At 38.3% G+C, this 12,870-nt stretch overlaps 1 protein-coding gene across 1 annotated transcript in view; it reads left to right on the forward strand.

Moving 5' to 3' along the window:
- The window catches only part of polr3a (polymerase (RNA) III (DNA directed) polypeptide A), a 49,679-nt gene extending 38,212 nt beyond the window's left edge, over positions 1–11,467 (forward strand). Inside the window, exons 25-31 of the mRNA XM_067429086.1 lie at positions 2,272–2,365; positions 4,246–4,338; positions 4,748–4,912; positions 5,428–5,592; positions 8,980–9,111; positions 9,224–9,356; positions 10,778–11,467. Of these exons, the coding sequence (XP_067285187.1) occupies positions 2,272–2,365; positions 4,246–4,338; positions 4,748–4,912; positions 5,428–5,592; positions 8,980–9,111; positions 9,224–9,356; positions 10,778–10,926 (931 nt within the window). The 3' untranslated portion in view covers positions 10,927–11,467. The remainder of the gene's footprint in view (positions 1–2,271; positions 2,366–4,245; positions 4,339–4,747; positions 4,913–5,427; positions 5,593–8,979; positions 9,112–9,223; positions 9,357–10,777) is intronic.
- The last annotated feature ends 1,403 nt before the right edge of the window (positions 11,468–12,870 follow it).

A 12,870-nucleotide genomic window follows, 5' to 3' on the forward strand; every position in this document is an offset into this window, starting at 1 on the left:
TGCATATAAATATTTGACCTGAGAACAGTGAGAAGTAATTTTTCACATGGATTTTTAGTACACCATTGAATAATGACTGAATACATAAGCTTAATCAACAAAATATTGTTTATTTATTTCAGTCCAGCAGTGCAATGTTTGCCATTAAGTGTAGCAAAAGCGTATTTGTGATATTTGAGGCTCGATGTGTTGCGGTGATACGCTAACTCCTTGTTGTATAGCTTACACACAGCCATGCTCCTGTCGACGCTTCCATCCTCTTGTTTTTTAAAGCTAAATGTCCCATCCACGGGGCCAAGCAGAGCGCTCTCATCAGCTTCTTCGCTCATGTTCACTGTGGTTTGTTGTAGTCGTGACTCGTGAACGCTAGTTGGTGTTCCAGTATAATCGGTCCGTCGAAACTCATTCATTGAAAAACGTTCCGCGGTGCAAAAATAAGTGTGGTTAAAATTGTTATTTTTTGCGTAATTAATCTTAATTAACGCATTAAAGTCCCGGCCCTAGTAATTACATGCAGGTCATTTTGAAAATGTAAGTACAATGTAAAAACATAAATGTACGCAATAAGTCCATTATATCAAATGATTAATTAAAATGTTAGTACACAGTAGTTAAGGCCACCTGATATAAAGTGGGTCCCAATTTAAACTTTTTATTTTTTTGCCTCACGATTTCATGATATTCCTTTTAGAGGTGGCACGGTACAAGAAAAAAACCCCAGAACCGTTCGGTTCGGATCGTGTGCGTCGTACGGTTCGTCGAATGCGCAATGTAGCCTCGTGCCCGTATGTTAACTCAGACGGGGTGTTCTTTCCAAGCGAAATAAGTGTGTGGACACATGCAGTAAAATAATTAAAAGACTGTAAAAGTGGAGTGCTGCGGGTCCTGTCACATGTCAAAATGGCAGGTGGGAGAGATAAGGAAGACCGCCCGGAGTTGGAGGATGCGCCAGCGTAGTATAAGTCCGGTGTGTGGGAACATTTTGGATTTATTTTAAAAGAGTAAATGGAACTGTGACTGTGTGCAAGCATTGTGCAAAATGCATTCATTATGCTGACGGAAACACTTCTAATATGTCAGTTCATCTGCCATGTAAGAATGTAAGCAGGCAGCCAGTTAGGATACAACTTCTACTGTCCGCAGCATTTTAAGCAACAGTGATACGTCGGACAGGGTAATAGCCATAACTAAAGCATTGGGAAGGTTTATAGCAAAAGATATGCAACCGGGCCGCGTGATTGAGTGTGAAGGATTTCGTCAGCTGATGAAAGTACTCGAGCCGCGGTATAATATCCCATCCCGCCGCGATTCGTTTTTCACTAGTGGCTATGTTTATTGACTTGTTTAAAAGACAGAGCTTTAAGAGTTCCCCTTAAAATATAAAACTTTTGTACGAGCTACACTGAAGTTGAGGTTTGATAAATGCAAGTTAATTCTTCAGTTCAATCTTTGTGTGCTAAAAAGGCCCATTCCTGTAGAGATAGCAATACACATTCTCCTTTTTTTTACCAAATAAATGAAAAGCATGTCATCTATGTCTTCTCTCTTGCTGTATCAAAATCTCACCTAGCTTTCCTCAGAGATGGTCCCAATAATGTGCTTAAAGTCAAATTCAGTTTGTGCATGATTGCATGATATAAAAAAAATGTAATACCGTATCCTAAATTGTGGATAATTAAGCGATTATATCATATGCTGAAGTCCATTTCTGGAGTGTTAACGATTAAAAGAAAAGACAACAACAAGAACTGTAAAGAACCAAACCGTGGGTTTTGTGAACCGTGCCATCTCCAATACCTTTTGAGTTCTACTTAAATACTACAGTACATGATTATGGTAATCATTCTGCATAATCCAGTGCTCTGGTATTACTATCTAATATATCATGGTATTAATAAATGCCACAGTATTTCTTAAAGAGCACAGGTATAAACCCTGATGAAACATAAATCGCCCTCCCCGAGAAAAATCGAGATATAACCTTCAGAAAATAGCGACCTGTAGCAACATTTCTAGACTCTAGAAATCACCCTGTGATAATTATAGACGTGCAGGTGACCGTAAGCGCAGTGGCTGACACATGAACATCGCTTCATGAGAGTTTGATCTCGACCCCTGAAGGAGAAAAACACATTTGTCAATCAGAGGAGAAGCCTGGAGCGGAGGAGGATGACCGGTCGAGCAGTGTCAGCGTGATTTCTGCTGTTCAGGGATGATTAATGGCTGCGGTAATCCTTGTTCTTATTCCTAACCAGTCTCTCTGTGTCTCAGTACGCCCATCATAAGTGCCAACCTGGACATCGATGATGATGCGGACTTCGCTCGTCTGGTGAAAGGACGCATTGAGAAGACTCTTCTGGGAGAGGTAGTGTGTGTGTGTGTGTATGAGAGAGTCTGTGTGTGTGTGTGTGTGTGTGTATGAGAGAGTGAGAGTGAGAGAGAGTGTGTGTGTGTGTGTGTGTGTGTGTGTGTGTGTGTGTGTGTGTGTGTGGGCATGTTTTTGTGGCATATGAGGACACAAATGTGTATAATGCCATGGGTATGACACAGGTATTACAGGAGAGGGTGAAATATGAGGACATTACCCATGGCCCCACTTTACAAAAGGCTTATAAATCACACAGGAGGAGTTTTTATGAGAAAGTAAAAATGCAGAATGTTTCCTGTGATGGGTAGGTTTAGGGACAGTGTGTGTGTGTGTGTGTGTGGGGGGGGGGGGGGGGGGTGATGGGTGTGTGTGTGTGATGGGTAGGTTTAGGGGCAGTGTAAGGGGATGGAAAATACGGTTTGTACAGTATAAAAACAATTACGCCTATGCAATGTCCCCATATGTCACAAAAACAAACGTGTGTGTGTGTGTGTGAGTCTGTCTGTGGGAGAGGTACGCAGACTTTGCCCTGTTCTGTTCACTAAGGCCTGCATTAGGGGTGTGTTCAGAAAGTCAATTTGAAATTAAAATGCATCTCACTGGAATAGCAACTCCCTGGCAAACTCCCAGAATGCAATGCCAATTCTCCAACTTCTGTGGAGAATTCAATACCAGAATGCCTTGCAACAAGCTTGATTTTGGAAATACAGTGAGGCAAAAAAGTATTTAGTCAGCCACCAATTGTGCAAGTTCTCCCACTTAAAGAGATGAGAGAGGCCTGTCATTTTCATCATAGGTACACTTCAACTATAAGAGACAGAATGAGGAGAAAAATCTAGAAAATCACATGGTCTGATTTTTAAAGAATTTATTTGCAATTTATGGTGGAAAATAGGCATTTCAATATTTAATGCATGTTTGAATTGATCAGAGACGCAGAACACTCCTGTGGGTTTGTTTGGAACTATTTTTATTGGTGAAATGAAGCAAAAACAGGCGATATGCAAAATTACATTAGTAATCATGCGGCTATTTGGATAAAAGCAGCACTCTTCATGAGATATTGATTAACTATATTAAATTATATAAATATAAAAAGACATACCGAGGTATTTTTGCCCCTTATCTTGAGTATTGAGGGCATTATAAATGCATTTTAATAGTAAATCACGCAGTGAAAGTCTAAATGCTCAAGTACACTAGTTTAACCAACAAGCCTACGTAATGTATCCGTGCGCTCTAGGTGTATTTTTGTAAAGTGCGTTAAGTGCTCAATGTCAGATTGCACATCATTAAAGCAACAATCCCCATATTATCATAGCCTATACATCACACACCCCTATATGTATTCATAAGGAGCCAGTTTGTTGTATTCAAATGAATCTCTGAGTTTGATTGCTTCTGATGTAGTCTTGTCCGGCGCAATGACTCCGATCTTTAGTATTCATATTCTTGTGTAATCGACGCGCCATCCTAAATGAACCCGTCTCTTGCGTGATACCCAAAACTTTGAATATTCCTATCTAATATGATTTATGACTTGCAGGGTTGGCAGAATAATAATTATACACTGTTAAATTATAGGTCAGAGGAGAACTGGCACCCCGACTGAGTCTGGTTTCTCCCAAGGTTTATTTTTCTCCATCATGTCCTGGTGGAGTTTCGGTTCCTTTGGTCGCCTTTGGCTTGGCTTGCTCAGTTGGGGGGACTAAAATTATGATCTAAGTTATTCAACTAAATATACAAATTAAATTTATTAATTAGGTCATATTTAATTTTGTTGCAATATTGTCCTGTTTAACACTGTGAAGCTGCTTTGACACAATCATCATTGTAAAAGCGCGATATAAATAAAGCTGATTGATTGCTTCTGTCAGATTTCCGAGTACATCGAGGAGGTTTTCCTGCCTGATGATTGTTTCATCCTGGTGAAACTGTCACTAGAGAGGATCCGTCTCCTGAGGTTGGAGGTAACAGCAGATTTGATCATAATTAGACAATATGATTCTTCAAGCATCAGAGTTTTTGTGTCACATTTTGGTAACACTTTAGTATGGGGAACACATATTCACTATTAACTACGACTTTTGCCTCTATAAACTCCTAATTTACTGCTTATTAATAGTTAGTAAGGTAGTTTTTGTAACATTTAAGTTTAGGTATTGTGTAGGATTAAAGGAAGTAGAATAAGGCATTGATATGTGCTTTATAAGTACTAATAAACAGCCAATATCCTAGTAATATGCATGCTAATAAGCAACTAGTTAATAGTTAATAACTGAACCTTAAAATAAAGTGTTACCCACATTTTTATAAATAAAATGTAACCATGAGGATGGTCTGCAGAGAGGTTATAGTCGTATGGTTTGTTCTGTTCAGGTGAACGCAGAGACCGTGCGATACTCCATCTGCACGTCGAAGCTGCGGGTGAAGCCGGGTGATATCGCGGTTCACGGAGAGGCCGTGGTCTGTGTGTCTCCGAGAGAAAACAGCAAGAGCTCCATGTACTACGTCCTGCAGTCGCTCAAACAGGACCTCCCTAAGGTCAGTCACTGACATGATACCGATATTATGTTCAATAACTGATGCCAATATTTAGAGAACATGTGATGAAGTTTAATTGGCCAATCATATTCTGTTAAAGGAACTGTATGTAAGCAATGTATTTCAGTTAATCATAAAATGGCACTGATATGTCACTAGACATTAAGAAGTCTAAGAGTTAATTTCAAACACTTCTATCACTGACAACAGTAGTCCGGCCAGGATATTGTCATTATTAAGTTGTTGTTGCAGCCCTCAGCTGTTGACATGTTGTGTTTTGGCCTGAAGCTCCGCCCTCTACCTATCGACCAATCCAGAGTCAGAATTGTTTTGGCATCCGGGTTGCCAGATCTACTCTAGTTACCACAGCTGCAGATCTACAAATGTTCCTGCCGATCCTGCAGCCAATCTGGCATCCTCGAGGGGGGATACACCGCTCTACAGTCATTTGAAAGTGATTGCAGTACCAGTTTTGGCCACAATCTTACATACACTTCCTTTCATTATGATTGTAGGTGGTGGTCCAGGGCATCCCTGAAGTTGCGCGTGCCGTCATTCACATTGATGAGCAGAGCGGGAAACAGAAGTTCAAACTGCTGGTGGAGGGAGACAATCTCAGGGCTGTCATGGCAACACACGGCGTCAACGGCAACAGAACAACATCCAACAACACGTATGAGGTACCGGCCGCCCACAGACTCTCACATGGGGAAGATGTTCAGATTTAATTCATGTTTTCTTCATAATTTCGATAGGCAGCACCTCACACTACAGTGTTTGAGTGACAATCAACATTGAACCCTTTACATCATTGCTCAGCTTGAGATGTTTACTCGTATCTGTAGGGCCATATGACGTTTTATTGTTTACCATATTCAGTTCATTAAAAAAAAAAAAAATCTGCATTTCGTTTTAATGGTTAAATACAATTTTAGTAATGAAAACATGTTTAATTGAAATCATGAGATGACAATTCATTAAAAGTTAAACAAAAATGAATTTTTATGGCCTTATAAAATCAGATTTATTTTGTTCTCATTGCTTTAATTAAACTTTAATAATCAAAAAGCATGTCTAATTAATTGAATAACAAATTAATATTTAATTAATTTCTATAATAATAAGGCCTTATAAAATGTTTTATCAGGGTGTCCGCGGGGTTTTAAAAAGTATTAAAAAGTGATAAATCAAAATTGTCAAATTTAAGGCCATTAAAAGTGTTAAAGCCCCACTTGGCTACTTTTGCTCTCGGGGTCCCCCTACAGTTTGGAAAAAATAATGTCCTCAAATACTGTCGTAAGAGCTGTCCTCCTACAACAGGGGATGCCATCGCGCGTGCATTTGTTGACATGACAGCCCTGATAGCCCTGAACTAGTGATGCGCGGTTCGTCTCATAACCCATGGACCCCGTATGTCTATTTAAAGGTCGCGGGTGCGCGGCGGGTTGTAAAAATATATACAGTGGTGCGGGGCGGCCAAATAACTTCATAAAAGCCTCCCGCGGGTCGGTGCAGCAGTTCCCCTGAAAACTGCGAGAGGAGTTCTTCTGGCGTCGCGTGTGAAATGTCTTCATCCCAGGTAACGTTACAGTCAGTGGCATATGCTCCAGCATGTCATATGAATATAATTTCATGGGTTTTATTTTTTTCAAACGCCAAATAATCACGATGCTCACGTTTACAAGCCAGCGTCATTATAGTAGTCTATTGGTTAGCGTTTTCCAGAATCTATATGATACTTCAGTTCAATGTTTGAGTGGTAGCTCACCGTAACAAGCAGGACAGCATCGGTCGGGCACGCCTCCTTCAGCTCACGCCGACGAGCAAACCCTGGTCACATTTTGATCCTCGTCCTGCCTTTAATCCCATCATTTTTTCATTTCCTCTTATTGCTTTCCTCCAACAAAACCTTTTCTTTCTTATTTGTCTCTGCTGCTTCAGACATGACTATATTATCCGACGAACAAAGTTGGGCTCGCACGTCCGAATGTAAGGAAGTGTGTGTGTTGGTGGAAGTGACGTATATGCCGTAAAGCAGTCGAGTTTTGTAGTTCTTTTCTTTTTCTCGGGTTACTACCCGAAACCCGAAGTTTAAAAGTACGATTAAAAACGATACAGACCCCATCAGGCTATGGCAGACGTGTCATTCAACCTATTGTAAGTCGATTTATCATCACAAGAGTCTTAAAAAATATATTATGAAGGTTGAAAAGTTACCTAGTGCTGCTTTAAATGTGGTCTGAGGTATTATTTTTTTCCAAATTAGGTATTATTTTTTCAGACTATCAGGTGTTCTATTCTGATTTAAATTATATCTGCGTTAGTTCGTTTAAATATGGGCTTTAGCATTTCTGGGCACATAATCAAAGATCTTTCGTCTCTCTCAACGTATGTTTGATGCTGACGTCATATTCAGCGGTCGTTCGGCATCCTCTCAGAGCACTGCGCGCTCAACAGAAGTGGCTGGCTTACGTTTTATTTTAGACTTGCTTCAAGGCATATCTTCAACTATCCTCATAAGAGCAATCTTAAATGATTTATATAAAGTCTAAAATGAACAAAAAGAGTTGTGAGAGAATGAGGCGCGATCCATCGACAGTAAACAGTGAGACCCGCGTGTCTGTCTGCTCTTAAAGGGACAGCAGCCAATAAAGCTTCCTGTCAGTAAAGTTAAAGAACAAAGGGAACAGAGAAAATGACTCGCTGCGCTTGACTAAATAACTTTTGTAGCTTTAATAAGGATTAACTATTTCATTTATAGTTTATGCAGTGCAGACTGCATATAACTTTGATAACTTTATTAAATATCTGTATATTTTCTAACTGTTAAGACAGGAAGGGCAGGAGTAAACATGACATTTATTGTGGGTTTATGTTAGCATTGTTTTAAGTTTACTTAAATTAAAAACTGTTATATTTTTGAAGCCTAATAATAAATGTAAAAAAAAGTAGCTGTATTAATATCAGTAATACTGGCCTTCATTCATAAAAAGATGCCATTTAAACAAGTATTTAAAATATACTGTCTTTATGTTGTTTCTACATTAATTTGATTAACAGTGAAATTATTATATAAAAAATATATTAAAAACGTACAAAACATTTCTTTTTTATTGCGATTAATTGCAATTAATCACAGAAAAAAATGTTCAACAACTTATCACAGCTATAGAAATGTAATATTTGGCTCAGGTTTTGTTGTTGGAAAAAAAACACTAAATAATTGAATTGCTGAATTACCAATTATTAATTGAAATCAAATGAAGCAGTAAGGAGAAGCAGTAATGCTTCTCCTTAACCAACCTTTGTGAATGTTGAGATCTATTTTACTGTGTCTGAATGATAACTTATAACAGATTTCTTCCTGGTGTCGATTCTAAATCGATTCTTTTTTGTATGTTATATGTGTCAAAATCTGTGCAAATAATAGAAAGGTCGCTGATTAACACTTGCAATTCAGTGTCGTGATGGTTTTAAAAATATTCTGAAGGTAGTAAAAAAGGTATTAAAAAGTAGTAAATTTAACTTAAGGATTGCTGTATATACCCTGTTTATGTTCTCAAAGGTTATTTTTTAAAAATTTCAGGATATATGATTTTATTTAAAATGCATTTATCTTTGTATCTATTATTTTTTTATTATTTTGTGGTAATAAAATGAAGGCATATTACTTCAACTGTTACATTTTTATTTGATTAAATTTTAAAAAGAAAATGTAAATTTTATTTTTTGGCACAACAGAAGTTTACAGTTTAAAAAAATCATAGACGAACAACTGAGACACTCCTTAAAAAAATTATTACTTGGAAGTATATTCTGCTGTGCAATATTAATACTTTGTCATAATTTCAAGTGAAACAACTTTTATTTTGACAAGATTGAAGTCCTTTTGAGCTTCTGTGTGTGTATTTTATGTGTGTTTTTATGAAGTGAAAAGGTTGAATCACTGACAGATTCATAATTTGATTAATTGTACAGCCCAGCTTTTGATTTATTCATTCATAATTTGCCAATAGGGCCTGACATCAGTGTGTAGAGTCTGTGATGGATCTGTCTGTGTTCATCAGGTCGAGAAGACGTTAGGCATCGAAGCGGCGAGATCGACCATCATTAATGAGATCCAGTACACCATGGTTAACCACGGGATGAGCATTGACCGCCGGCACGTCATGCTGCTGGCGGATCTCATGTCCTATAAGGTGAGTAGCTTAAGGATTATATCAGGATGTTCTCCATAATGAAGGATTATCTGCTGTTCTCCATAACGATACCATGAGACGAGAGCGACTCATTGACTCTTGTGGGCTTTAGGGGGAGATTCTGGGCATCACTCGCTTCGGCCTGGCCAAGATGAAGGAGAGCGTTCTCATGCTGGCGTCCTTTGAGAAGACGGCCGATCATCTGTTTGATGCGGCGTATTTCGGGCAGAAAGACTCTGTGTGCGGTGAGTGATGAGCAGAAGAGTGTATAAATAAATGTAGCAGACCAACTGCAAACAAGAGTAAAGGCATTTGGAGACTATTTTAAGCAAAAACGGTGGAAAACCCTAGACTGTGTAAACTCAACTGATATGTCAGTGATTTGATTTCGCCCGGCAACTCAGTCTGGAAACCTGTACATTCATTTCTACTGCTTCTGTTACTCTTTTGCGGGAACCAATCACAGACTGGCTTATCCACCTAGTGTGCTATTGGTGGGTTTAACACGATGACAGATAGAGAAGTGATAGGTCGTTGTCCTTTGATCACGTCTCTTGTGGTCTGATTGGTTGAAGGATTATCCAATTGCGTACAGAGTCATTTGAATAATGCCCGTTGATCACACCTCTTGAGCAGTAGAAAATACAGAGCATACTCCACAGACCAATGTTCAATCTTAAATTGATCTTGGTCTGGTCATAGTCAGACAAGGAAAACTCATAAATACATTGAGGTGTATAGAGCTAGTTTTATGTTTTGATCAGTTTTGGTGCTGCTGATTGGCACAGTTTGTTTTCCTCAGGGTGCCCCCATGCATAAGTGTGTGAAATTTGGTGAAAATATCTCATTTGATTTAGGAGTGATAGATATTTATATGTATGAACACACAAAAAATGACCCACACCTGCATTTTTTTGCCACTTACTATCAAAATTTTGGTATTTCTAATATTTAATCAAGCTGTTATAATTCAGATTCTCCTGCGGTGGTTTCGTCTTGATCGGACTAACGGTTTCGAAGATATTCGCAAAAGTTATTTAAACACTAAATCACAATGTTGAACAAACCATAAGGTTAAACCTTGCATAGTTTCATGGAAGCTTAGGTCATGAATATTTGCTGACAAGTCATGGAAATGTATTTGTAGAAATGTGCATGAACCCTGTAGCCAGTGGTTGGCTCATATCCTGTAGCTCATCTCATCCTCCATTCACTCTCATTATAAAGCTTGGATTTTTAACATAAATTCGATTGTGTTCAGAAAGAATAAAGTCATAGACCTAGGATGGCTTGTGGGGAGTAAATCATGGGTGTTTTACATTTTTGGGTGATCGATCCCTTTAATAGGATACTCTACCGCTTTTTAATATTACAATAACATGCTTCTCTCGTCTGAGTGTGTGCACTTAATCGCTCTGACGCGCGGTGACGATCTGATAGCATTTAGCTGTTTATCTCTGTTTGGTACCATAGTGAATGAACTGGGCTTAGTGGGCTAAGCTAAATGCTATCAGATCGTCACCGCGCGTCAGAGAGATTAAGAGCACACACTGAGATGAGAGAGGGATGTATCGACTCGTCTTAGTTAAGGGAATAACATTGTTTAATAGTGTGTGTGGCCTGTTTTTGAATATCCCTCATCCCTCTGTCTTCCTGTGTTCCTCAGGTGTGTCTGAGTGCATTATAATGGGAATCCCCATGAATATCGGCACTGGACTCTTTAAACTGTTGCACAGCGCCACAAAGGATCCCAAACCTCCGCGCAGGCCTTTGCTCTTCGACAATCCTGATTTCCACATCCCTTTGGCCCCATAATCCACCCACAGCCTTGTTGTGATGCCGAATATAATGAGCATTTACTGCAGATCTCCAGCTGTTCTGCGGCTCCTTCACATCGGTTTGTGCCTTCAGGGTTTTTGCCTTGCCAAATCAGTTTTTCCCATTAGAGACGGTGGGAATAAATTCCAGGGATGATGATGATGATGAGGATGATGATGATTCAGTGAATGAATCACTTTCAAGACTGAGATGACTGATGTTTTGGTTATTATCTTTATGATAATAGACTCTTGGGCCGTTATGTTGATCCCTGCACACATTCGGCTCTGTTGATTATGTTCTTTACTGGTCGTTAGACTAAGATTAAATAAGGCACTTGTATTTATTTAAAAAAAAACAAGTAGTATTTACCCAAAATCTATTATAGTAAATGTAATTCATGCGACTGAAAGCGTGCATTTTTGTTTAATCTTCTTTGAGTGGCTGCTGAGAGCAGCCATACATTGATGTAAATTGGTTGACATGCATACGTTATGTAAATATGTATCAGGTGTGAATAAAATGTACATTACGACGACATCAGCATCACTTCATTTATTTTTAGTGCTTTATTAAAAGTTCACAGTTTGAGAGCCTGAGCGTCGCATGCTGTTAGACATCAAGGTCTCTTAGATCCACTGCGGACTCAGAGAGCGACGGGTTTGTGAATGTGATGCATTATTTCAACCTGACCGGCCGGCTTTCCCACACACTCCTCTCCATCAGAGCATGTGAGTAATCCGGCATTAATTCATTAACAAGCACATTTTCACCCTGTCCATGCACAAATGTTTCCAACTCGTTCGGTCATTGTCATTAGCGTGAATAATTTAAAGGGTTCACCCCAAAAGGGAAACGAATGATCCCATGATTTACTCTCCCTAAAGTCATCCTACGTGTGTATGACATTTATTTTTCAGACGAATACGATCAGTTATTTAAAAAATGTCCCGGCGCTTCCAAGCTTTATAATAGCAGTGAATGTTTTTTTCCATCCACCATAAAAGTGCATCTATCCATCATAAAAGTCCACCACTTTTAAGATAAATGGATGCACTTTTATGATGAATGGAAAAAAACATTCACTGCCATTATAAAGCTTGGAAGAGTCAGGACATTTTTAAAATAACTGATCGTATTTGTCTGAAAAATGAATGTCATACACACGTAGGATGACTTTAGGGAGAGTAAATCATGGGATCATTTTCATTTATGGGTGATCCAACGCTGTCCATCACAAATGCTTCTAATCATTCTTAAAGAATAAAGCATTTATTAATCATATCAGAGCATATGAATATATAAAGTGCACGCTAATGAATGTTCTTTTTGGTGCCAGTCAAGTGTTTACAGCGTCTTCTCCTGTCGATCTGTTGAAGACTGAAATGTGTTACCCTGTTACCATTTCCAATGGACAACCTTAAAACACTTCACTTGAAGACATTACTGGATACAGGTATTTTTTAATGTGTAATGAAGTGCAATGCACCTTGCATTGTATGATAATTGTAACCAGTTATAATGCATTATACTTTCTAAATTAATAGATGAGTATTATAATGCATAAAACCTAAAGCAACCAATTTCAGATAATCTGCAAATATTATAATGCATTTTAACTTTGCTTGCAACTGTTGATGTAAAGATGCAATGCATTTCGGCACACATTATGAATGCATTTTATAATGCATTATACATTGAGAAAAAATAATATTCTGTCATTATTCATCCTCATGTCAAAAAATATATGTTTAAATACTTTTGCGAAACGTGTTCCCCTGAAAAACTTTGTTTACTTGTTAAAACAAACTTTCATGTTTCAAGGTTATTACGATTAACCAAAACTATAACTATAACCATAAACATAACTTATTTTAATTTAGTTACGAAAGCAACATTTCTCATTTTCATTTATGTACTAAAATACCTCAAACTAAATTA

The sequence above is a fragment of the Pseudorasbora parva genome, chromosome 21, assembly GCF_024679245.1.
Source record: "Pseudorasbora parva isolate DD20220531a chromosome 21, ASM2467924v1, whole genome shotgun sequence".
NCBI classification, from domain to species: Eukaryota; Metazoa; Chordata; class Actinopteri; order Cypriniformes; family Gobionidae; genus Pseudorasbora; species Pseudorasbora parva.